This window comes from Heterodontus francisci, chromosome 20 (genome assembly GCF_036365525.1).
Source record: "Heterodontus francisci isolate sHetFra1 chromosome 20, sHetFra1.hap1, whole genome shotgun sequence".
Taxonomy (NCBI): Eukaryota; Metazoa; Chordata; class Chondrichthyes; order Heterodontiformes; family Heterodontidae; genus Heterodontus; species Heterodontus francisci.
Genome location: NC_090390.1, coordinates 56,948,454 through 56,975,429, shown reverse-complemented (window position 1 = coordinate 56,975,429; position 26,976 = coordinate 56,948,454). Strand labels below are relative to the sequence as shown.

The 26,976-nt window shown below is 43.2% G+C and overlaps 1 protein-coding gene across 3 annotated transcripts in view; it reads right to left on the bottom strand.

The window, feature by feature from the left end:
• LOC137380653 (zinc finger protein Pegasus-like) overlaps positions 1–26,645 on the bottom strand; it is a 34,046-nt gene extending 7,401 nt beyond the window's left edge. For 2 of the 3 annotated variants that reach the window (XM_068052818.1, XM_068052820.1), the window contains exons 1-3: positions 26,380–26,645; positions 3,579–3,743; positions 1,226–1,408 (exon numbers count right to left, since the gene is read on the bottom strand). In XM_068052818.1, coding sequence (XP_067908919.1) covers positions 1,226–1,408; positions 3,579–3,711 — 316 coding nt within the window. In that variant the 5' untranslated portion in view covers positions 3,712–3,743; positions 26,380–26,645. The remainder of the gene's footprint in view (positions 1–1,225; positions 1,409–3,578; positions 3,744–26,379) is intronic. The other variant, XM_068052819.1, reaches the window with a different exon arrangement.
• Positions 26,646–26,976: the final 331 nt, after the last annotated feature.

Sequence of the window (26,976 nt, the reverse complement as noted above, 5' to 3'; positions counted from 1 at the left end):
TTAGAAATGAACAGAAAATAACGTCTCTTACAGGATGAATTTTGAAAAGGAGAGGCAATGGCACCTCCTGCATTTCCACATCACAACCCAACGTATCTTATGATATTGCCATTCTCTACTTATAAAAAAGAACTTCTCAAATGTAACTACAATTGAAAACCGTAGCTATTATATGCTGGTTTTACAGCATTATATACCCTACTTAGAGGAGCAGTACTGTACTATGCTATAGTTGTCTCAACCAGATGTTACTAATAATACTTAACACTTTAATCCTTACCTGCTTTTTCGTTAGTCCTGGCCCTTTTCACTTTAAACAGGGAGACTCACCATCGGTACTCCTTTTAAAAAAAATCAAACTGTTACAAAGAATTGTGATCAAATTTAACATCCTTTTGTTTCTTTTTTATGTGAAAATTGGTGTTTTAAAAAGGGAAAATGACAGTTTCTGGGGAAACACCTGCAAGAAGTCACTGAGCCTAACAGTGTGGAGAAACTGAATCAGTATCGACACCATGAAAATGACAGAAGGATCACTGATTTAATCAGAGTTAATTAATGTATCTGCTGATGTAATCTAACTCCCTTACAGTGCCAAACAGCAAACGGTCATAAACTAACTCCAATAATGAGGTTATCAACACCCAATTTTAACCGAAGAAATCCAATACCAACATAGAAGAAAGTACAAGTTAACTGTTGTTTTGAGTGTTTTAAAGGGGCTCTGATGGTGAGACTCCATTTAAGTCTATTTATATTAAGGAAATAGTTTTACATATCACCCTTCTATTATATTGAATACCACAAACTTGAAATCAACCTGGATGGTGAATGCTATCTAAATGCTCCAGTTTTGTCTTGTTTAGGATTTAATAGTGTTGCCATAAATTATTCACTTCCTTAAAAACAGCAATATTTGCATCATGAGCAGAGCTCTCCTTGTATCATACAATCTACCATTTCTGTACCAAACTCACATTATCAAAAATAAAATGGCTGATTGACTCATTTCCAATCGACATTCCAGAAGTACATAATAAAATGAGGCAGGCCATCAGGAACTCAAAACTTTTGGATTTGACACTGCTCAGCATGTTGATTAGATTGCTATGTTTTCACTTTATTGTACAGTACTGCTCCTTTAGGTAGTTTAAATAGCAACAAACACATTTGATAATTACTTCCATTTTAAATCACTTAGAATCCAATAGTGTGCAGTCATTACCTGTGTGCATTCTGATGTGCTCCATCAGTCGTGCAGTCCCTTTGCTAGCATAGTTGCAGTATCGGCACTTCAGTTTTCCATCGTATGTTCTTTCCAGCCCATCGGCCATAAGACCAGACCCATCATCCAATGAAACTTCAACTGAAGCATGATGCATTCCATTCTTATCATTTTCTAATCCTGCTGACAGTAGTAAATCCCAGAACGTGAGTAAGACTCAAAAATACAACTTTCTGCAATTTAAAATAAAAGGCAATCTGTACTAGAAATGAAAAACATATTTACAGTGCAGGAGTCACTAAAATCTTATGAGTGACAGTACATTTCTAAGCACATATTAATTTTTTTACAATTCCATAAATAGCAAACATTGAGTGTAAACAGCTGTATGAAAGACACATTTATGAAAATTCTGTTTTGTATTTATACTAATACTAGTAGACCTCCCATGGATCCCTCATGGAGAGTCAAAGACTGTACTATTTTACATCAATTGTGTTTGTGCCAAATCAGTGATAACACCGATTTATAAGGACTGAATAAGTCAAATTCTATTTTTATTATATGGTATCTGAGATTTTTACATGCTGAGACTCCACAATCTGAATTCAGCTAACTGACCAAAGCAGACAAGGTGACACCTCTAATGGTGAAAGTCCCATCACAGCACTACTTACTGGCATCACAGGTAACAAAATACATGGATTATTTTCTTAATAAAAAGAGATGTCCCATTAAGAAAGAGCTTACATTTATCTAGTAACTTTCATGATCTCTGGACATCCTAAAGTATTTCACAGCCAATTAAGTGCTTTTGAAGTATGGTCACTGTTGTAATGTAAAGAAAAATAAACCAATTTGTAAACAGCAAGGTCCAACAAACAGCAAGAAATATATATGTCTTAGTGATGATTTTTGAGGGATGAAATGTTGGTTAGGATACCAGGAGAACTCCTTTGCTGTTCAAATAGTGCCGTGGAGCTTTTATGTCCACCTGAAAGAGCAGAGGATACCTTGGTTTGATAGCTCATCTAAATGACGGCACCTTCAACAGTGCAGCATTTCCTCAGTACTGCACATGAAGTGTCAACCTAGATTAAGTGCTCAAGTCTCTGCAGTGGGGCTTAAATCCATGACCTTGCGATTCAGAGGCATTGTTACAACCACTGAGCCAAAGCCGAAAGCTTAAGAATTAGTTTACATAGCAGCTTTCAACAAAACATATAGCTCATACATCAAGTTTGATATATTACCAAATCCCAAATCTCCCATGGCATTACATACAATAAGTATGATCTCTTCTACTGGTATCTATTTTCTTTTAATTGTTTTTTGTCCCCTGGTCTCTCTTCTTTTGCTTGGTTTCTTTTCTCTTTTTGCTTCTCACTCTGTCTTTTTCTTTGTTTCTCTCAGGTGATACGTTGCATGGAGTGGTGTGGTGAGGTAAGGAGTCAACAAAGGCAGCAGATTGCCTTTAGGTGAGACTTGCAGGGAAAATGCGGTTCTCAGCAACTCCCTTCCCAACACAGGCACCAGAATCACTCATCTCATCTCACATGCAATGTGTTCCCTAGCCCTTTACCTTCCCCCACCCTCTGTAGCGTAACTGTGCCCCCCGCCCCCAACCTTACTCCATTCATCTCACCACAACCCTCTATCTATTCCTCCCCACTTACAATTGACTATCCCACCCACCCACCCCAAGGGCAGTTCTTGAAAAACCAGAGGTTCCAGACTGCTTCACCCTCAACTTGTTTTCTTCCTTCCATGTCTTCCTCAAAGCAGAATTGTTTGCTTTGAAAAAAACATTAGAACAATAAAAAACCTCTTGTCTGAACAATCACCTTTTCTTACTGTCAACATCATACAGCAGAGCTAATTAATTGGCTTCAAAATTCATCTGGAGTTTTTTTTGTTGAAAATTAAACTATTAGCATGAGGAAGACACAAAGCAACAGCTGAACATATGATCTTTAGCTGAATAAAGCATTTGAAGTTTGTCCTCTAGTATTTCTTCAAATGATTTAGAGAAACAACTGCTAGAAACTTTTTAAAAAACTGACATGGCAGTATGAGATGGCTAGGGTCTGAGAGCATGTGTATGGAGTGAGGAAGGTGATTGACAATAGCGGGGCAGAGGGAGGCCAGGCACAGCATCAAGATGCCCAATTTTCCATCCAATGGGAAACAACACACAGTGCCATCTAATGGAGGGACAAAGCTGGGAAGACTCAATGACAAGTAACTGTAGCACACAGGCAAGCTTGCTTCCAAGAGTGACATGCTAGTGCACACTATATGCAAAACATAATTGTGATATACATACATATAGATTGACTGAACATGGCCTTACCAGTTTGTAGGGATTCTGGCTCCTTCTCGCCACCAACAGAGCCAGATATCATGTTCACATGTTGGGTTTGTTGAGTGAGATACTCCTGGAAATCCTTGACAAAGTCTACTGAAGTGGCTCTCTTCTCATCCATATTCTTAGTTTTTCAAGAAATTGCTTTATTTCCTTGAAAAAAATAAAATGTTACTAGGTGTGGTGTGCATCATGAAGCACAACAATGAGATTAAATAAAATCTGGATATTGCAGCAATAGGCAAACATCAAAATATACTTGACAACCACCTATATTACAAATAAGGTGATTAAACGCAATCCCATCAGGACAAAACAACACAATTGCTTTGACAGAAAAGTGAAGAGTTTTAAATGCTCTATAGTAGAACTATAATACTTTATAGTATACTATGGCATAATTCGGAGAACTGCTTCCTAAAATGGTTCTGCAATGCCACCTCCCAGTTTCTTTGTAGAAACACATCTATTTATTACAGCACACAACCAGATCCAAGATAGCAGACCTGACAGCAGCCATTTAGTATTGCGATTGACAGACACCTTTATTTTGTGTGTAGCACCAAAGAGGAATAATTACTCCAGAGGGTTTGGGTGTCTCAGAGAACAATATGGCCAAATCCTTTAAGTTGGAGAATTACCTCCAACAAAAAGTAATAACAACAATCCAATGGCAGCTTGATAAAATTTATACACCTTTATATTACAGTCTGCCTCAAATATTTTGTAACCTTGTAATATAAAGGGGATATATGTTTATCATGTTAAGATCAGGGCTGATAACACCAGCCAAATTGTAAACATGCATGCAAATATCTCATATATGTAAAAATGGTTGTTAGTTAAGATCCCTTGTGGGACCTCACACATACCTTTGGTGTTGCCCAACTGGTATGGAATGTTACACATTATGAAAGATACATAAACTCTGCAACTTTGTTTTTCAATGTTGCCTGTGGCACAAGGTAAAGCCTGGCTCGGGTATAAAATTAAAACCCGGGCCCCATCCGACAACAGCCAACCTGAACACGACCTGGGCCCGAGGCCTTTAATTTTTTTAAATGCCCGACCCAACCCGAAAATAACAAAAATATAATTGAAACAGAAAAAAAATCGTAGATTAAAACGAAAACAATACGAAACAAAACAGTACAGTACAGCCCGACCCGAGCCCGAATGCTGGATGCACATGTTGTCGAGTTTGGTCAGGTTCGGGTCGGGTAGTCAGGCTTTGGCACAATGTATAATATTTCAATAAATTGAAATGGTACATCCAGTGCATGCAGATGCAACACAATTATATACGCACAATTTTAAAATATGGTGGTTGCTTCTGGCTTTGAACCTGAAACTGGCAATATCTGTAAAGTTCCTTGACTTAGCCACAATCAGCTTGAGCCTCTTTTTACTTAACAATTAAACATTGTGGCGGTAAAGGGACAAAGCTTCACTTTAGAATATGTTACGCAATTCATGGTTTAACACTCTTATTCTAATAAAACAGTGCATCAACCGAGTCACTATAAGCAATGTCAAATGTGATCTGTTGTACAGTATAATACACTGCAGTTCATAGTTTAGTTATATTATTTGGTCCCCTACAACATTTTGGAGGTGTTTTGACTGAGGCGGGAGGAGTGCCTGTTAATTCAGTCCTACTTCTCCACAGGTCACAGCATATCAATAAATTTTCCCACTTACCGAAGCAGCCAATTAAGTACTCCAGGCTGCATTTTAAGACTCGGCCGCCAAAGTAGGCAGCGGACGTATAAAAATGTGGCCCACGCGCACGTCATGGAGCCACCGCGATTTCAAATGCGGTGGCTCATTTGCATGGCCTTGGTGCCCGCCCCCCATGATGACGTGCAGGGGGTGGGCGAGCTGTTGGCGGCAATGGCGTCTGGCGCCGTCACCATCTTTAAAGGGCTTAGAGTCCTCAATGGAGATTTAAAATTAAAAGGGCCAGGTAATGGAAAGTATTGTAAAATTATTTGAGGTTACCTTTCCATGCATTCTCCCACCCCCTCCCCCAATGGCATATCACAACATTCCTGGCCTTTCCCCGCCCGCCAGAATTGCAATATTGAAACTTTGACCTTCCCCACCACCCCCCCAACCCCCACCAAAGTTTGGCACCTTTGTCCTTTACCCCTTCTCATCAAAAAAAAACTTTCTCCCCTCACCACAGGTGTCGTGCCTCATTTCCCCGAATGGGGATTCAAAGGTGAGGCATTGTCAGCGGCAAGAAATATGGCGGCAACGTGATGGCAGAATCGCTGCAGGATAATGGTAAGTAGGCATTTACATATTTAAATGCGGGTCCCATCGCCGAGCAGCAGGGCGGCTGCAACAAGGCCTCGCAACCGCTGAGATCGGTACGGGGCCTGCCGCCATCAGGGTTGGTGACTGGCCTATGCCATATCGATCTTCATTGCCCGCCCCGCTGCCACCGTTCCTGACGGCGGAGGGGCTTTAAAATCCAGCCCTCTATATGTCCCCAGAATAAAGAACACCAACCAGGTTTCTTTAACAAACAGCAAAAATTATCCATTTATTATAAAACCAAGTCTTAACCAATAATGAAGTATATACGCAAATTAAAAATATTAAAGCCCCGTCTGTTACGACCAGGCGAGAAGGGGTCTAAGGGGTTCCCTCTCAGCCTTTGCCTGGTTTAACCGTAACAGGGTTTAATTTGAAAACACTGTGTTTTTAGCTCCCCATTTAGTGAATCCTTGTTCACTGCTTCAATTGTAAGGCAAAGAAATCAAACAGGTAGATTAGATTTAAACAGAAAAGTAGAAATTTATTAATCTTAAACTCTAATCCAGTTCATAACTACGAATATGTGACGCAACCACGCTAGCATGCATACGCGATAAACACACACGCAGATAGAGACAGAAAAAGTAGAAGGAATAAAGGGGAAAGTCTGAGGTAATATCTGGTAGTTACAGTCCTTTAAGTTCAATATGAACTCTTTGGTTGCCGGTATGTCTTGCAATTCGTTGGGGCCTAGTTCACGCTTCAACTTGTTCCGATGTAGGAGTCTTTTCTCTCTTGAGGTTTATGTGTCCTCCGTGGGTCCGGTGGCTTGGGAGAAAGTGACAGAGAGACAGCCAGGTGAAAGACTTGCTTGTTTCATCTTCAGCTGCACACTGCCTTCTGAATTCAAACTGTCCTGTGGCTAGTTCAAAAAACCTGGACCAGCCAGTTAGTCATGTGACCAGCTGATTTAACCAGTCCTGGCTCTGTGGATTGTATCATCTTAGCAGGGCCTGGAATGTCTGGAGCAGAGAATAACCCTTTGTCTCCACAAGCAATGTCTCTTAGTATGCAAATGTCCTTCTAGCCCAGTGTCTGCTGTTCCTCAAACAAGTCATTTCTTCACTCCAGCAACAGTTTAAAATCAATGTTCATATTACAAAATTAACATGTCTCATTATTATCCTAGCTCTCACATACATCCAAAAACCGGTTAACTGGGAAAAAGGATTTTTGTTTACAGCTGTTACAAAGAAACAGAGGGAATTAAAAAAAAACTTAGACTACAATGATTTGGTAGGAAGTCCTTTGGTTTGGCGAGATGCCCCAAAGTCGAATAGTTAGATGCCACTCCAAGTCTTTCCAGGCGAGGTTGATGAACAGTCTGTGTTGGGTAGGCATTCAAAGAAATTCAACTGCAGAAGCTTCACATAGGTCTTCCACCAGGTGTGCAACAACAGGTGTCAGTTTTCACCCACATTCGATGCAAAAGTCTTTTAAAGATGCAAGGTTTCTTCAAAAATTCAGGGTTTCTTCAAAAATGCAGGAGGCAACAGTACCACTTCACACAGGCTTTTGCTTTTCACCAGCAAGGATTCTTCAAAGAGAGATAACAGTTAGTCCATATGCAGATTCCAATTGCCTGCTTTTAGTCCAAAAACCAGCATTTTTAACACAGGGTTGTCCAACCTTTTCGGGCAGAGGGCCGCATTACGATTTTTGCTCGGCCAAGCGGGCAGCTGAGGAAATTTTGAAAGATAAAGGCATTAAAAATTTATCTTACTAATAAATTTAACAACTATTGTGCATTTTTGTGAAGAAGCTTTGAATGAGAAGACTAATTTATTGACTTGCTTTCTTGTCAGTATATTGAAAACTGATTGATTTAGTGACATATCTGGCATTGTTTTTGCATGTATAAGTAGTCAATCTCTGCCCGCACACTTGATGTAGCCATGCAGATTATTCTGGATAGATGTCCATCTTTCAGGAATGAGATCTCTCTCTCTGTCTCTCTCCCTGTGTTCCCCCTCTCTGTGTCATCCTCGTTCTCTGTTTCCCCCTCCTTCTCGCTGATCCCCCCACTCTCTATCTCTGTTCCCCTCTCTCACGCTCCCTGTTCCCCCCTCCTCTAGCTCTGTCTTTGTCTCTGTTCCTCTCTTTCTGTTCCCCTCTCTCTCTCTGTCTCGGTTCCCCCCCTCTCTCTCTCTTCCCCTCCCCACTCTCTCTCTCTCTCTTCCCCTCCCCACTCTCTCTCTTCCCCTCCCCACTCTCTCTCTTCCCCTCCCCACTCTCTCTCTCTCTCTCTCTCTTCCCCTCCCCACTCTCTCTCTCTCTCTTCCCCTCCCCACTCTCTCTCTCTCTCTTCCCCTCCCCACTCTCTCTCTCTCTCTTCCCCTCCCCACTCTCTCTCTCTCTCTTCCCCTCCCCACTCTCTCTCTCCCTTCCCCTCCCCACTCTCTCTCTCTCTCTTCCCCTCCCCACTCTCTCTCTCTCTCTCTTCCCCTCCCCACTCTCTCTCTCTCTTCCCCTCCCCACTCTCTCTCTCTCTCTCTCTCTTCCCCTCCCCACTCTCTCTCTCTCTCTCTCTTCCCCTCCCCACTCTCTCTCCGTTCCCCCCCCAACTCTCTCTCCGTTCCCCCCCCCCCCAACTCTCTGTTCCCCTCCCCACTCTCTCTCCGTTCCCCTCATTTCTGTATTGCTCTGTCCCCTCACTCTGTTTCTCTTCCCCCCTCTCTGTTCCCCCCCTCTGCCTATTGCTCTCTGTTCACACGCCCCCCTCTCTCCCTGTTCCCACGCCCCCCTCTCTCCCTGTTCCCATGCCCCCTCTCTCTCCCTGTTCCCACGCCCCCTCTCTCTCCCTGTTCCCACGCCCCCTCTCTCTCCCTGTTCCCACGCCCCCTCTCTCTCCCTCTCTGTTTCCCCCCTCTCTCTCCCTCTCTCTCTGACAGTTGCACTGAGCAGGAGCGCTCAGCACAGCAGCTTTGTGGTTGTCCAGTTTGTTTAAAAACCTCATGCTGTCAGTTTCACAGATGACAGCTGCTGAAGCAGGAACTCGCTTCCCAACATCAGACAAGTTCGGGTTTTCCGGCGGGTGGATTCTCAAGATTTGTTGGCAGTGACCTGGATGAAGGCATGGGGAGAAGTAAAGAGTCCCAAGTTTTAATAACACCGGTTTGTAAGTTGGCAAGAGATTTCTGTAAATATTGAATTTAATGCTTTGTGATGGTTCCTAGGCAGGGGTCTATCCATCTCTCTCAGCTACAACGAATTGGAAGGCTTACATTTTGTAACTACCAACAAAAACACAGGTGATGATCATCAGAGATTTTCTGTTTGCCCAAGCTTTCAAAATTCAAGTCATTTGCTTTTATTTGGCACCTCAAATTAGAATGAGGAAAAACACAATTTCTCCACCAGTTCTTTCAGTCTCTCTGAAGTAAAAAATGAGCTTTTATTTCAAATTTTAGATCAAACCCTGCTCAAATTCATTGAAAATTATTTGAATATTGATTGTACAAAGACACAATTTTACTGTTTTTACTGAGAAAATTAAATATTTATCATTCAAGCATAAACAAAAATTATAATAGCTAGTAATGCAGCTAATATTAATAAAATAGTATGCATTAATATGCAAAAGATATTCTAAGGTAACCAGATGTTCCAATTTTGGCATTACTATCTCAGCATGAGTGCAAGCATATGAGCAGAAAACACACTAGATTTCCTATTATTAACCACTGACTCCTTTACTTTTTCATACAGATTTACAGATTTCTTTAAATTGTTCATTAACAAAGTACATGTGTCATTGTCACCATTAGAACATATTTAATGTGTCCTTGTCTGATTGATTCCAGTTGCGTCATATTATTTTCCAATGATCTGCTGGCAACAAATGCCACATTACTTTTTAGATGATTCTTAAGAGTCAAATGCTGCCCATTTTTATACCTGTACAACTACATCATTTCCGCAAAAATTTCAATATCCTGCAATCACTTACAAAGTTACCACAACAAATGAACACATTAAGTGAATTCAATACACCATTTAAACAAAAAAGGGGTTAAATGAAGTAATGCCTTCTCAGGCTTCAGCAGAATTTATAACTCCTTTATGCTGTTATCTGAGGAAGAATTTGACAGAATGTAAAGCTTTCTGGCTCTGGTAAAATTCTAACAGTGTGAGTGACACAGAAGAAACTGAGTCAAAGTGTGTTTAAGGGGACAGGAATATGAGAGTGAATGAGCTTTGTGGGTTGGACTTTGTAGGATCGGAATCCTCTCCAACTGGGAAATTGATGGAATATAAAAATCCAGGCCCACAGACATGTTTTGACCTCATATGTTTGAACTATAAAATACAAAAGCCAAGCTGCAGCCAACAGCACAGGGCACGGCAGCAAGGGGTTAATTCGGACACTTAGTAAAAACACAGTGGCTCATCAAAAGGATTCGGACATTGATTGATTGCTATCATGGAACAATGGTACCAGGTAAAATGCAATTAAGAGACTGATTACCCTACACAATAGTACAAGAAACATGCCATTGATATAATACAATAAAGAAATTGTAATACAACTAAGGCCAGCATCATAGACAAGGCTGCGTTTGCTGACAACACAACCACTAAGTGGCGCTGCACTATCACATGCGCAAAGGCAGCCTGTGCCACTAAAACGTCACAGTCTGCGATGTTCAGGCAGCTGCCAGGACTAAAGATGGCACTGTTCAAATAATCACATAAAGGCAATATAAACCCATGGCAGCACACAATGTGGGGAGAGAGCGAGCAGCGTTGGGCATGGGTGAGAGTACGGGCAGGGTGGGGGGGGGGGTGAGGAGGAGAGAGCGGGCGTGTTGGGGGTGGGGGGGGGGGAGAGGAGGAGAGCACACCAGCCGCCATCAAGGTCTTCGGCTACACTCTGCCCGCTTCCCTGCTGCTCTCTCCCCACTTCCCCGCATTACAACACAGCCGGACGCTGACGTCATCTGTGCATGCACAAACCAGTCCTGGCAATGCAGAACACAGAGCAGGAGCCCGTTTGCGTATGTGCGCAGCTTGGTGCGGTCTGATGACGTCAGTGAACGGATGCGATGTCAAGAATCACTTTGCATAGACAATGGTCCTGGAATCTGGCCATTATAACTATGAATGTCCCATCTCTCTCCTCGAGAGGAACCATTCACACCTTCATCAATCTCGGAGCCAGGTGCATTACTGTATTGCCTTAGAACAGCAGGAGGATTGTTTAAACAATGTGAGAGCTGATCATATTCATCTGGGCTATTTTTTTCCATGGAATGACTGTATTGTTTCAACCATATTCGTCTGGACTATGCGTGGAATAAACTAACAGGTGTTAACTACCGGTCATTAAACAGCATGAACAACAGGAAATATGTTTAATATAAAAACAAGAAATGTTGGAAATACTCATCAGGTCTGGCAGCATCAGTGGAGAACGAAGCAGAGTTAATTTTTCAGGTCAGTGAGCCTTCATCACTTGCTTCTCTCTCCACAGATGCTGCCAGACCTGCTGAGTATTTCCAGCATTTCTTGTTTTTATTTCAGATTTCCAGCATCTGCAGTATTTGCTTTTATTATAAATATGTTTGATATGTTGGAGTTGAACCATTATAAAAAGAGGGTATATCGGAGTGACTGGGCTGCAGTCGGAAGGGTCAGGATTGGTCACCTTGACTCAGGAACACCGGGGACGCACATGGAGATAAACATCAACTGTTGCTGGAGGACGATCAACTTGGTGAAGGATACACTTTGGTCTGCCCGAAACTTGCTGGCCTTCCAGAGCAAAGAGTTGTTCACCACCGAGTGTTGCAGACTGGCACATTCCAAGGTCCAGGACTTTGTGCTGAGGGATGCACTAAAGCTTGGGCAGCTGCCTCAAAGGTTCAATGGGGAAAGGCCACTGTGTAAGGTCCTCCCACCATAGTACACAGAGGGGCTGGAACCTGTGTAAAACCCCTTGGGCTGTATGCAACAAAATGTTTTTTGCTATGTAATGCCAATGTACATTGCATTTAAAATGGAATGGCAAAAATTGTGAGGCACTTCATGTTTTCTGTATTGAAGAAGTCGGATCTCTATTGTACTTCCTGAAATGTGAAATTTGAACTGTTTTGAACTGTTTTGTGATGTATTTTTGCAAATTTTTATGAATAAAGTACATCTTTGGGAAAAAAAGACTCAGGAACACCAGACAGGCCAGCTGTGTTGGGGATTATAAATGTTTTCAGCCAAATCGTAGTGATATTGGTCTGAGGGTTTTGTAAGGTTTGGGACAAAAGTGTAGTGTTTTTGCCTATATTTTGTAAGTTTTAAACCAAGTTGTAGTGACTTTGTTGTGGATAACTGGGAACAGCGGTCAAATTGCAGAAGGGTTCATTCAGCTGGGAATTGGAGGTATCAATTTTAGGTAACCGCAGAAGTTTTTGTACTAGGGATAGTTTCTTTTCAACTAACCATGGAGGAATATTAGCGGGTTCAATAAAACAACAATTTATGATTGAGCCAAACTCTGTGTCATGTGCATTTTGTTCTTGTAATTCCTTAAGTCAAAGAACATCATAAGGAGGAACGGAATCTCTTACAACTTTGTGGAGAGCAAGAACAAGATTGAATGTGAAACCGCAGTTTTCCAAGTTGCTACAGTTCCAAGGTTGTTCGCTTAGGATGGCCAAGTGCAACATTCTTTCTCCTTTCATTGTCTTACAGGATTGCAAGATGGACAATCTAATTGAAGGACTCAGATAAAGATATAAAGGAGCTAAATTTGATGCCGCGGGCATGGGGGTCATGATGTACATTTAAACTACACTCATTGATTGTGATGCAAGTAGCACAACAACTTCACTCTGCCTACATATTTTGATAATTTCAGCATCCAGCCAGCACTAACCATGCTGTTAATTGGCTAGATGCATCAGCAGGGGTACAATATCTTGAGTATCTAGCATCACTTTAAAGCTAGCCTGCACCTCTTAAAGGTGGGGATGGGGGAGAGCGGGAAGGGGGCAGTCATTCAGGATGTGAACCTGACCTGGAAAACATTGAAGAATGGCCACAACATGGGAGAGAGTAGCCTTCAAGATGTTTGGATGTTGCACTGGAGGCCTTAAAATGGAGGAGGGGAAAAAGGAGGAGAGCCATGGAGGTCAATGACAGAAGTCAAATCCCAAGGACCTGGATGCAGTGCTACAAGACATTCAATGACCTCAGACGAATGATCAAGATCAGTGAATGCATCTTCAAATGCCATATCCTACCAACTGCACCATTAGTTTTAGACACTTCTCAATTCAGCACACCCCCACTCACCTACCAACAATCTCTATTAATCAGGACTTATACCTTATATTCATATGCTTCATGACAGCCACACCACCCAAAGAGAATGCACGACACTGACACACTTCCCTCTCTCTTGAAGGAAGTTGGTGCACAATCAGCGACAGCAGGAACTAACCAGATGGGGACAGGCGCACCTGCATGTCTTAAACCCTGTGGAGGAGACAGTGCTGGCCATTATTGGGACACCCATTGCTGTGGCTGTTGCCAACAGTGGGGCTGAAACCACTGAAGGTAACAGTCTCCTCATATCCAACCCTCCTTCTCACATCCTACCTCCCCTCAACCCCTACCCATTTCTGATTTACAAATTGCAGATGGTCTAAATATGCATCTCTTACTTTCACCTCCTTCCCGCACCACAACTTTATCTTTGTTTAGTTTAGAGATACAGCACTGAAACAGGCCCTTCGGCCCACCGAGTCTGTGCTGACCATCAACCACCCATTTATACTAATCCTACACTAATCCCATATTCCTACCACATCCCCACCTGTCCCTATATTTCCCTACCACCTACCTATACTAGGGGCAATTGCTAATGGCCAATTTACCTATCAACCTGCAAGTCTTTGGCATGTGGGAGGAGACCGGAGGACCCGGAGGAAACCCACGCAGACACAGGGAGAACTTGCAAACTCCACACAGGCAGTACCCAGAATGGAACTCGGGTCGCTGGAGCTGTGAGGCTGCGGTGCTAACCACTGCGCCACTGTTTCAGATACTCAAGAATTGCAATCTCCACAGGTAGTAGAGGAATACCTAAGAAGTCAGTGATGATAAAGATGCACTATGACTTGATTTCACACTTGCAGCCATTACCTCAGATACTGACATTGAGCATAATCTAGAGGATAGCACAGAAGTGGGATCTGCATGTGGTGAGAGACAAGTGGTCTGCAGCCAGTGCAGGAGACAAGCGTAGCATAGGTGCCAGCTTGCTGGAGGGTGAGCAGTGAGGTCTGGAGCGAGCGGCTGAGGGGGTGGGGAAGAAAGCGAGTTGCCAAGAGGGAAGAGCGGCCAGTGGGGTAGTAGCTGCGTTCAGGTGAAATCAGTCCTGGTCAGTCATATAAACGAAAAACGATAACGAATTGGCAGCACATTTTATACCCTGCCCGATTTTCTTTTCCATTGATCAGGGTGCCAATTCACTATCTTCCAATGGAAATTCAATCATAAAATTCCTTTTGTATTTAATAGGATTACTGGAATATTAAATGGATCTGAGGATTACATTTAGTATCCTATAACTACATAGTAGCATATTACTGGGCTTCTATCCAATTTAATGTAAGGTTAGTTTGCTAGAACGATCTAGTCATAAGCACTGTCTGTGATAAATTGAGCAGCGCCATCTTTAACCCTGGCAGCTGCCTAAATGTCTCAGACGCTGATGTTCCAATTGAAGAGCCTGCATTTGCGCATGTGCAAGTACTGCGCCACCTAGTGGTTACATTGTCAGCAAACGCAGCCTTGCAGCACAGGCAGCAGCCACCCAAGGTCTGAGTACTGCAGACCACTCAGACTGCTGTCATGCAAGGTCAGGCCATTGTCCTTATGGCTGTGGATTACAGCACGGAAAGGGGCTTGCAGGCTCTAACAGCAGTCCAGTATTCTGTCCTCCAACAGATTCCTAGGATTTCCCAGGGGGCGGGGGGGGGGGGGGGGCGTGGGGGATTCAATGGCTCCATGGAGCACGAACCTGATGCCCACTCTCAGAAAAACAGTATTCCTTCTCCCACATCTGCCCTTGCTGTTGCCCAATTAGCCAGCCCAGACTACTGCCTCGAATACTACGTTAGGCCTGCAGCAGACTGCACTTCTAGGTCCAGAGCTGCAAGAGTCATTTGCCATCTGCAGTCTACTCCAGTGTAAGTCAGCAGCCTTCCACCAGACATTCTGCAGCCAATGCAGTAGCACTGCATAGAAGCACGAGGACCAGCAAAGGCACATAGAAGACGGGCAATAAGCAAATAAATAAGGGTGATTATTTACTTCTTTGGAAAGTATATTTTGTGATGGCTTTTAGTTTTGTATTGTGGCCAAGCTGCAATAGTCAGTTGCAGAGGGAAGGTAAGCTGTGGGACTGTTGGCGAATGGAGCTTCTGCCCCTGCCACGGTACAGAAACGGCTTTTTAGCAAAGTCACAAATTACATCCTGTGTGACTCCTCATCCTTCTCAACCTTTGACACCACTGACCACACAATCCTCCAACGCCTCATCACTGTCATCCAACTGGGTAAGACTGCATTCACTTGGTTCCATTCTTATCTATCATACGATAACCAGAGAATCACCTGCAATGGCTTCTATTCTCGTTCCTGCACTATTACTTCTGGTGTCCCCCAAGGATCTCTCCTTGGTCCCCCTAGTATTTCTCATCTACATGCTTTTCCCCAGTGACATCATCTGAAAACACGGCATCAGTTTCCAGATGTACACTGATGACACCCAGCTCTACCTCACCATCACCTCTGTCGATCCCTCCACTCTCTTTAAATTGCCAGACTGCTAGCACAACATCCAGTACAGATGAAAAGGAATTTCCTCCAACTAAATATTGGGAAGAATAAGCCACTGTCTTTGGTTACAAACTCTGTTCCCTTGCCATCAACTCCACCCATCTATCTGGCAAATGTTTAGAGGCTGAGCCAGACTGTTCGCAACCTTGGTGTTGTATTTGACCCCAAGACGGGGCTTCCAACCTCATATCCATGCCATCACCAAGAGCATCTATTTCCACCTCTGTAACATCACCCGGCTCTACTCCTGCCTCAATTTATCTGCTCTTTTTTTTTTCAACCTCCAAACATGACTATTCCTGTCTGGCCTCCCATGCAATTTAATTTTTTTTTCCTTGTACTGCTCGGGCCCTTTAAACATTTTTGCAGGGCCGTGCAACTGCAGAAACTTAAAGGGGCTAACTTTTGCACAATCTGTGTGGGAAGGTTACTCCAACAGTCTACCATCCATAAACTTGAGGTCCTCGAAAACATTGCTGCCTGTCCTAACTCATATCAAGTCCTGTTCATGCATCAGCTCTCTACTCACTAACCTACATAGGCTCATGGTTAAGCAATGTCTCGATTTTAAAATTCTTATCCTCATTTTCAAATCCCTCCATGGCCTTGTCTCTCTCTACCTCTATAATCTCCTCTAGCTGCACAACAATCCGAGATACTGCATTCCTCTAATTCTGGCCTCTTGAGCAACCCCGATTTTAATTGCTCCACCAATGCTGGCTGTACCTTCAGCTACCAAGGCCCTGAGTCTGGAATTCCCTCCCTAAACCTCTCTGCATTTCTATCTCTCTTTCCTCCTTTTAAGGCACCCCTCAGAACTCCTCTCATTGACCAAGCTTTTGGTCACATGCCCTAAAATCTCCTAATGTGGCTCGGTGACAAATTTTGCTTTAAAACAGTCCAGTGAAGTGCCTGTGGAAGTTTTATTACATTAAAGATGCCAAGTTGTTGTTGTGGTCACTGGTATCAGACTCTTCATGGACAGCCTGGCCAGAAAGGGGCTGTCTAGCTTGCTTTCTCTCTTTCACTTCCTCCTGCTCCTCAGCTGCTCGCCATATAGCTGGTGGCAAGGGGTGTCCCTTCATGATGGCAAGGTTGTGCAGCATGCAGACCACCATAAATCGTGACACATGCCATGCTAAATACTGCAGGACTCCTCCAGGCAACTGAAACGTTGTTTCATTATGCCAAGGGTCTGCTCTATGGCAGCGTGGTTTTAATTATATGTATGCTGTGCGTGTGTGTTTGGGTTGCACACTGGAAACAGCCATGTGGTCAGCCACCCTTTGGTTTGGTGTGGTGGCTCATATGCAGCTGGCACTGCAGGCTGCCACAGAAAGAAGGCATCACGACTGCTTCCAGGATACCTGGTATTGACCATTGTGTATGGTCCCACACCAGCTGGATGGTGAGGGAGTAAAATCCCTTTCAGTTCCAGGGTTGACATGTGATGCCTGCAAAAAGCCTATGGCATCCAGCCTGGAGGAAGCCAGATGCATAAAAATTACCTTTACAGCCACAAACAATATGATTCTTATCCTTCTCTAAAGCTGCAGCTGCATCAGATGACAGATTTCAGTAAAAGAGTCCTTACTGAAGCACAGATGTCTCGCACATTGTTTGTCATTGAGGTTCAGATTGGAGAATTGCTCCCTGACCACTGAGTGGATATGGCCTCCTGCTAACAGCCCTTCTCCCCACCCCACCCCACTCCAGCCTCCATCTTCCAGCAGCTTGTCCTACTCTGTGTGCCCACTATTCATTCTCCAATTCATGCTGTATTCCAGGGGAATGCCTACTTGAGCACCCATGTCTGGGAGCAACTGGTTTGTGTAGAAGTCTTAAAGTCAGCAAAAATTCCTTCAGTGCCTGCCACACCACTCCCTGTAGACTTTTGCAACTTGAACCAACTATAGTAAGTACCAAAAACTTGTTGAATCCAAGCAACAGTCAGAGGCAATCAACCAGCGACTAATTTGTAAGTAGTTGATGTTCCCTTTAAATAGGGCTGTGGGAGGGATCCTTCCAGATGCTGCATAAAGGTTCAGCTGTGCAAGGTTATCAGATGGTGCATTGAGCTCCAAAATGGCACTGCTGGTATTAAATCAGCATTGCATACTGATTGACTTCATGATCTGCCTGCTCTGCATACTTCTGCTAGCATTTCGCTGCATGCACACTAATAGCCTAACAATTATAGCGTCTGGTGCAATTGACCCCAAAAGTGTACACATGACGGATGCCAATTTGGGCACTTGCAGCCATTGTTTCCTCTAATTGCGGTTTGTTGTGCGCGGCCAGCTTGTTGCACTGTGCGGTCCCTTTAAGACTTATGCATAACTCAGCAGGCATGCATCTAAAAGAAAATGTTGCTTGTGCATGTTTGCTTCCTGTGTGACACATTCCCAATTGCTGCACAGCTGAGAAGCTTAGAGGAAACATTGCTTGTAGCACCCAAAAAATAGGGCAATCGATCCCAATTTCCCACAGACAAACTGCAAGAGTGAATCATAACAAGTTTAGAATTTAACCAAGTGCTAAGAACAGGTTCCGTTAAAAAAAAAATCACTTCAGGTAGTTTTTATCTGTAACTGCAGCAGCTGATGCTGTGGATTATTGATGCAAGATAGTAGCCCAAATTTTCCCTGATTGTCGATTTTGGTGATGAACTGCATATGTTAAGCAGCTTAGGCTCCAATCGTGGAAAATTGATCGGCGTATGCCGCAGCAAGGATGATGGTGAATCCGAAGTGGCACAGTCAATGGCCAATACAGGAATTTTGTTTTTTGAAAATAAATAATATTGGCTATCTCCAATTTTCTTCATGTGGACTTTTTTTTTTTAAATACTGAATCCAATGTAAACCTGTAGAATTGGAACAAATTGATCGTCAGCTTCATTTTAAAAAAATACTTTAGATTGTAATTTTCATTAAGCTTCTTCACTTTCTACAATTATAGAAAAAAATGAGTTGGAATTTTGAGGTTTGCTAGTGTTACATTCCATCTATTTTGTTATACTTTCATTGAGCAATTTCCTTTGAGCAGTTGGGTTTATTCAAACTTAATGAAAAAAAACAGCCAGTTTATATGGAAGAACTTAAAACAATCACAATCACCAGGGAAAAGGTACTGGGAAAACTATTGGAGCTAAAGGCAGACAAGTCTCCAGGACCTGATGACCTGCACCCTAGGGTTTTAAAAGAAGTAAATGGCTGCAGAGACAGTAGATGCATTAGCTGTGATCTTCCATAATTCCCTAGATTCTGGAAAGGTCCTAGCAGATTGGAAAATAGCTAATGTAACATCTCTATTCCAGAAAGGAGGGAGACAGAAAGCAAGAAACTATAGGCCAGTTAGCCTAACATCTGTCATAGGGAAAATGCTAGAATCCATTATTAAGCAAGTTGTAGCAGGACATTTGGAAAATCATAAAAGCAAAATACTGCAGATGCTAGAAATCTGAAATATAAACAGAAAAGTGCTGGAAATACTCAAAAGGTCTGGCAGCATCAGTCACAGACCTGAAATATTATTTCTGTTTCTCGCTCCACAGATGCTGCTGGACCTGCTGAGTATTTCCAGCACTTTCTGTTTTTATTTAGAAAATCAAATGCAATCAGGCAGAGTCAACATGGTTTAGTGAAAGGGAAAGCGTGCTTGACTAATTTATTAGAGTTCTTTGCGGAACTAACACTGTTGTTAGCATCCTTCCATTTATGAAAGATGATGGGCACGCAGCAAACAATCCATTTAGGTGGGTTGTCTTCTCTTGGTGCACCTTTGCTAATGGCTGTGAAGGCCAATCCTCGAAAGGCAGGTTCTACCACAAGTGCTGCAGGTGAAGCTGCTAACATGACAGCATGAGTTGTTGTTTTTGACATTGGCGCCTGTTGCCAAGCTGCTGCAGCAACTGGTCATCGTGGTAGTGCACATCAGTCCACAGGATGTGTCACCATTTCCCTCTTTTGACAGCTGGTGACTCCCAAGTGTGACAGTCGACATTTAGGGCCTTCATGTCATGCTTGCAAGCATCCTTGAAGTGAAGCTTTGGGCGCGCCACTGGTCGTCTGGCCCTGGCTACCTCACCATATAGAAGATCCTTGGGTATGCGATCGTCTTCCATTCTGTCCGATCCATAGAAGCCACCTCTGTTTGATTAGTGCCAGCACACTTAGGAGCTCTGCCTTTGAGAGGACTGCTGCATTTGTGATTTTGTCCTGCCAGGATATACCCATAATGCACCACAGACAGCGAAAATGGAAATTATTGAGCTTCTTTTCCTGGTAGCTGTAAGTCGCCCATGTTTCACAGCCATACAGCAAGGTGCTGAGAACACGGGCCTCATAAACCAGCATCTTGGTTCTAAGGGTCAGCTTGGTGTTATCCCATGTGTGTTTTGCAAGTCGGCCAAAGATGGTAGCTGCTTTCCCTGTGCATGTATCGAGCTCTGCATCAAGGGACAGAAGTAACAAGCAACAAAGATAAAGGGGAACCAGTAGATAAGGTGTACTTGGATTTCCAAAAGGCATTTGATAAGGCGCCACATCAAAGGTTATGACACAAAGTAAGAGTTCAAGGTGTAGAGGGTAACATATTAGCATGGATAGAGGATTGGTTAGCCAACAGGAAGCAGAGAGTAGGGATAAATGGATCATTTTGAGCTTGGCAGGATGTGACTAGGAGTGTCACAAGGGGCCTCAACTATTTGCAATCTACATCAATAACTTGATGAAGGGACCGAATGTATCGTAGCTAAATTTGCAGAACAGAAAGATAGGTAGGAAGGTTAAGTTGTCAACAGGACATAAAGAATCTGCAAAGGGATATAGATAGGTTAAGTAACTAGGCAAAAATTTGGCAGATGCAGTATAATGTGGGAAAATGTCCAATGCGGCAGTAAGAATAGAAAAGCAAATTATTTAAATGAAGAGAGACTGCAGAACTCTGCAGTACAGAGACATCTTGGAGTCCTGAATCATAAAAAAGTACAGCAAGTGATTAGGAAGGCAAATGGAATGTTGTCATTTATTGCAAAAAGAATAGAATAGGGGAAATTTTGCTACAGCTGTATAGGGCCTTAGTGAGACTACATCTCGAGTACTGTGCACAGTTTTGGTCTCCATACTTAAGAAAGGATAAAATGGCATTAGATGCAACCCAGAGAAGGTTTACTCGACTGATTCCTGAGATGAAGGGGTTATCTTATGAGAAAAGGTTAAACAGGTTGGGCCTGTATCCACTGGAGTTTAGAAGAATGAGAGGTGATCTTATTGAAACATAGAAGATCCTGAGGGGACTTGACAGGGTGGATGCTGGAAGAATGTTTCCACTTATGGGCAAGATGAAAACTAGGGGACACAATTTAGAAATAAGGGGTCTCCCATTTAAGATGGAGATGAGGATAATTTTTTTTCCTCTCAGAGAGTTGTTAGTCTGTGGAATTCGGTTCCTCAGAAAGCAGTAGAGGCTGGGTCATTGAACATATTCGAGGCCGAGTTTGGTAGATTCTTGATAAACAAGGGAGTCAAGGGTTATGGGGGACAGACAGGAAAGTGGGGTGAGGCCACATTCAGGTCAGCCATGATCTTATCAAACGGTGAAGTAGGCTCAAGGAGCCGAATGGACTACTCCTGCGCCTAATTCGTATGTTCGTATGAATGACCATTAAATGATTTCTCTGAAGCTACTTTTAGTTTGAAGTCTGAAAGAGCTAATAAATGTATACCAGTTAGTCAAACTGACTCCCTGGTGTTTTATGGATATTTCTTTTTACACAAAACATCACAATCCTGTTGCTTGAGCTTCAGATACTTTACTGAAATCATCATTCGGTGCTACAGTTTTGGCTCAGAGATTGTTGTTCCTTGCACTCTGAAAAGAAATGAATTCTTTAGGAGCTCAAAATTATTTTCAGCATCATTTAACAAGATAAATGCCTGATTCAGTGAATGTATTATAGAGTGACTGTATTTTCTGAACCAAATCCGGGGACATGCAGTGTGGGAACGCAGCAAAGTAGCCAGGATGGAAAATGTAGGTTGCGCAGCATAGCGAGGTATTTTTTTTTTTAAAACAGCCTATCTTTTAACATTTGCACATATATGTCACAAATGCAAAACAAATGTGCATATAATTACTACGCTGTGACATCACATTATTGAAGCCTATTCAGACAGTTTAGAAATAATGCAATAACACCGTTCAGGAACATCAGCTTTTCGTACCCACCGTCTATATGATCTAGTCTGTGCTGGTTCAACTTTGCAAAAAGAACAAAACTGGTAACAGAACTTGAACTAGCACATGCCGTAGTAGGAGCTTTATGTTTTTTTAATAGTAATTCTGCTTCCACACAAAATGGAAGATACTGATTGGCATATTGAACATACTACAGAAGTTTCTTTTCCAGTGGGTCATGAATATGGAAAATCCTTTTGAAACTTGTTGTTAATGCAGCAATAACACTTTGTTAACAGTCATTTTCACTTTACACCAAATCTCAGTGTGTTCCACATCATACATCATTCAGTCAGCATTGTGCTACAGCAATTGCAATAGTGCTATACAATATATGTTTGAGCCAACAGTAACAATAATAGAAAATTTCAGGATAATTTTCTCTTAACAAATTACCTCTATGGCACAAGGTTCTGGGTTCAAGTCCTACTCCAGGGCTTGAACACAGAAATCAAGGCTGACACTACAGTGAAGTACTGATGCAGTGCTGCACTGTCAGAGGTGCTGTCCTTTGGATGAGATGTTAAACCCAGACCCCATCTGCCTGTTCAAGTGGATGCAGCACTATTCCAAAGAAGAGCAGGGGAGTTATCCCTGGTGTACTGGCCAATATGCATCCCTTAATAATCATCACAAAAACAGATTATCTGGTCATAATCACACTGCTGTTTGTGGGAGCTTACTGTACGCAAATTAGCTGCTGTGTTTCCTACATTACAACAGTGACTACACTTCAAAAGTATATAATTGGCTATAAAGCACTTTGGACATTCGGTGGTTGCAAAAAGCACTATATAAATGCAAGTCTTTTTTTCTTTTTATTTAAAGTTAGTAGAGGCTAGAAATTCTGTGGCGAGTAACTCATCTCCTGACTCCCCAATGCCTGTCCACCATCTACAAGGCACAAGTCAGGAGTGTGACGGAATACTCTCCACTTGCCTGGATGGGTGTAGCTCCAACAACACTCAAGAAGCTCGACATCATCCAGGACAAAGCAGCCCCCTTTGATTGGCACCCCTTCGACAAACATTCACTCCCTCCATCACCGACACCAAGTGACAGCAGTGTGTACCATCTACAAAATGCACTGCACCAACTCACCAAGGCTCCACTGACAGCACCTTCCAAACCCGCAACCTCTACCACCTAGAAGGACAAGGGCTCAGATGCACGGGAACACCACCACCTGCAAGTTCCCCTCCAAGCCACATGCCATCCTGACTTGGAACTATATCACCGTTCCTTCACTGTCGCTGGGTCAAGATCCTGGAACTTCCTTCCTAACAGCACTGTTGGTGTACTTACACCCCAAGGACTGCAGCAGTTCAAGAAGGCAGTTCACCACCACCTTCTCAAGGGCAATTAGGGATGGGCAATAAATGCTGGCCTAGCCAGTGAGGCTCGCATCCCACGAATGAATTAAAAAACCTTTATCCAAGGCAACCTACATTACTCCGTGCTGTACCTTACTTATGCATTAGACCTATTCCAACACATGAAATTAAGTTAGGGTATTTGGGGACGAGGATCGTGAACCGGGAACTCTTCTAGGGACGTTGTTTGCCAGGAATACAGTAGCACAATCAGGAGCTATCCGCAGAAAACGGGGACATATGATCACCTTATTATAACATCACTATCACACCGCTATGAGGTCACCAGTAACATTATTTTTAAGTCTAGTGGCAGCAGTGTGAAAATTGACATAAATGGTGTGCAAGGTTATCAGGGGTAGGTGGAAATGTGGAGCAATCAGTTCAGCCATTAACTTATTGAATGGTTCGAAGGGCTGAGTGGCCTATTCCTGCTCCTAATTCGTATGTTCGTATGCCATTGATCTCAATGGGAAGGCAAAACTATGATAAATACCTAACACTTTTCAGCCAGGGCAACAGTGGAACAGAAGACCCTGGAAAATACAGGGTGAAATTGATTGATGCAAGTCACTTCTTTCATCATTTCCTTTCTTTTGCACTGTTCATGAATTCCTATGCCTTGGATGTGTTAACAGAGTAAAATCTGGGCCAATATATAGTAACAACAGATATCCTGAGATGCTTCTCAAGTCAAATTGTAGACATTTAGGACAAGGTTTATATATATTCTGCTAAGCAGAAGCTACATTTCTTTACGCCACAGTTTAACTTGTTACGCCGGTGTGTCTTGTTGACTGATGATTTTCTTTGGCCCACTGACTGGAGATCTGGATTTCTTTTTTTTTGGAAAAAATTTTAAAAGACATTTTAAAAAGGGATAAATTCTGGCAGCTTAAGATGATCACATTGTCTGCTACTTTGCATCCTACATTGCAAAGGACTGTGAGCAGGGAAATGAAATGGCTGCATAACCCAGCAAGAACCAAGACCCAGGAAGTTTAAAGGAACTGCTTATTCTTTTCCTTTCCAGAAAGCAGAGAAATACTGCTCACTGCTACATCTGAATCACTGAGTGACTGTCATGTGACAAGCCCCTTCCCACCTGTGGTTTTAAGCTGGTGTTTTTCTCTGTAGCAGAGGAGAAGTAACTCAACTCTGACATGAGCAGACCAGACCCTAAGTGGGGGTCCCTCTCTTTCTCTCCCCATTCTAGTTTGAAAGCTTTCAAATCCTGCTTGTTGACCTTTGCATACTCCAGCCACAATCAGAAACTCTGTTGGAGGAAATCATCTGCATCGCTATCTCCAAGAGTCTCATTGAACCAGTCATCTCCCTCTTCAAACTAAAAACCTTAAGACCACTGAATTCAGCTGGAAGCCAGCCAAATCACCAAACTTCACAGACTGTATTCTCTTTTTTTTATGGGCTCTAACTCAACCAATCTACCTTCCCCCATTCTGTAACCTATTTGTGTAAGTGAAAGTTGGTGTATTGTTTATTATCTTTATAGTTTGGTTTAGGTACAATAAAGTTAACCTCTTTCTTTGTTAACTCAAGAAGACCTATCCGATTGGTTGTTGTTATAATCATAGCTAGTAAGTAATCAAACACCTATTGAATTAGCCAGTACATCCACTTTAAGAAAGAATTAAACCTGTTGTGGTCAAGCAAGGAAAGGGAAAAGAGGGAAGCCCTTCGACCCCTCACTTGGCCGTAACAAACTGTTAAGTGAACACATGATATAAGAACATAAGAAATAGGTACATATGTAGGTCATTCAATACGATCGTGGCTGATCTTCGACTGAATTCCACCTTCTTACACTATACCAATATCTTTTAATTCCCTTAGTGTCCAAAAATCTATTGATCTCCATCTTGAATGTACTCAATAATTGAACATCCACAGCTTTCTGGGGTAGAGAATTCCAAAGATCCACAACTCTTTGAGTGAAGAATTTTCTCCTCACCTCGGTGCTGCCCCCTAGTTCTAGTCTCTCCAACAGGAGGAATGTTCTCTCAGCATTTACCTTGTCAAGCCCAAGAATTTAGTATATATTCATTGAGATCACCCCTCAGTCTTCTAAACTTCAGAGAATATAAATCAAGTCTACTCAATCACTCCTCATAGGACAATCCCCTCATCCCAGAAATCAGGCTGGTGAACCTTCGTTGCACTCCCTCCAAGTGAGTATATGATTATAAACTATTCATTGGGGCAGTTCTGAATCACATTGCGCTTAAAAAGTGGAAGAACCTAAACTTTAACTCAAAGGGATCATCACTAATGGGTGCGCCTTTCAAAGGATGAAGTTCCCGTTTCCAAGCTGTTTCGCAAAAAAAGTCTTCTACGATCTCTATTTCATCTGCATTTTGTTCTCTTTGGAGACAGAACGATTACTTTCACGGTTGAATGCCGAAGAAGCCTTTGCTGTGAGTGACACTGCCTGTACCTGGCGGCCCCGCACTGCCCAACACTTTACTCATGGTGACTGAAGCCCACCGCCTCACTCCTCGACCGGGCGGGTCCCGGCCCCACACCTGTCCTGCGCGTGCCCTCTCCGACACGCCGATTGGCCAATCGGGCCCACGGCTGGGGCGCTGTGGATTCTCATTGAGCGATCCGAACGTCAATCACGGCCAGCCGTCCAACAACAGGTTCGGCTGCGCCCGATGCCGTATTGTGGATCTGAAGGTGGAAAGGTGGGTGGGGGGGAATAAACCGCGTCCCCAAAAGGGATCGGGGTGAGATTAGGACAGGCAGAGGCCCCGATACTGGACGCTCACCTCCCACCCCGATTGGATGCGAACAGCTGCAGGATTTCCCAGGAACCGTTAAACCGTCGCGTCGCGCGGCCCGTGTCGACTCCTAATAAAAATCACATCAGCCGTTCCGAGGAAAAACTCATCGACCTTAAAACGCTAACTCTGTCTAACTGCCCACAGCTGCTGCCTGTCCTGCCGAGTGTTATCCAGCATTTTTGTAAATCTTGGCCGTTCGATTACCTTCCGATTAACGCCTACCCGGACAACACCTTTAACCAGAGAAACATCCCGGTTGCGCTAGCGGGGGTGCAGATGGCGTTTTGAACGCGACGAGCTGCATCGTCGTCGTCGTCGGCGGCGGCAGCAAAGTATTTTAACGGATTTTCAATTTAAATCCCCTGTCCCCGAATCCTCGCTGGAAGATTGAGCGAGCAGCCGAACAAAAGCGGGGGGTCAGAGTTCGGGGAGGGAGGAATCAGTGCGACGGCTTAACGAGTCCCCACGGAAACTGTCACCCTAGAAACCACAGGCCCAATAGCGGCGAGGAAGCTGCTTTCATGGTCATGCTTGACGTACTCACTTGTTAAACAGAAGAGATGGAGCTTTTACATCACTTTGGGGATTAACAGGCAGACTTCAGAAAGAAGCAAATTCTAAACGAAGAATGCGCTTCCCGTACACCACCGAATTCCTGTCATATTTTCAGTATGCGATTGGATTATGTGATCTGGTTCTGTTGTCCCCCCAGACCCATGATTAAACTTACTAACGAAATTAGTGTTACCCATCCAACTGTTTAAGGGGGAAATCCTAAAACGGGGTGAGTGTAAAGATAGG